This window comes from Neophocaena asiaeorientalis, unplaced genomic scaffold (genome assembly GCF_003031525.2).
Source record: "Neophocaena asiaeorientalis asiaeorientalis breed wild unplaced genomic scaffold, Neophocaena_asiaeorientalis_V1.1 scaffold332, whole genome shotgun sequence".
Taxonomy (NCBI): Eukaryota; Metazoa; Chordata; class Mammalia; order Artiodactyla; family Phocoenidae; genus Neophocaena; species Neophocaena asiaeorientalis.
The window spans coordinates 6,241,430-6,241,640 of record NW_020173111.1 but is presented as its reverse complement, the minus strand read 5'-3'; the positions used below and the strand labels follow the sequence as shown (position 1 = coordinate 6,241,640).

The 211-nt window shown below is 73.5% G+C and overlaps 1 protein-coding gene across 2 annotated transcripts in view; it reads left to right on the top strand.

The window, feature by feature from the left end:
* UBP1 (upstream binding protein 1) overlaps positions 1 to 211 on the top strand; it is a 68,145-nt gene that overhangs the window by 164 nt on the left and 67,770 nt on the right. For both annotated transcript variants that reach the window (XM_024743446.1, XM_024743447.1), the window contains exon 2: positions 4 to 195. In XM_024743446.1, the coding sequence (XP_024599214.1) occupies positions 83 to 195 (113 nt within the window). In that variant the 5' untranslated portion in view covers positions 4 to 82. The remainder of the gene's footprint in view (positions 1 to 3; positions 196 to 211) is intronic.

The window sequence follows — 211 nt, the reverse complement described above, 5'->3', positions numbered from 1 at the left end:
CAGGACGCGCCCGTGGAGCTCCGGCCTCTTCGCCCCGCTCGCGGAGGCCGCGCTGCGCGCCGGGCGGCGGCGAAGCCGGAAGATGGCCTGGGTGCTCAAGATGGACGAGGTGATCGAGTCCGGGCTGGTGCACGACTTCGACGCCAGCCTCTCGGGCATCGGGCAGGAGCTGGGCGCCGGCGCCTACAGCATGAGGTACCAGTGCCCGGGC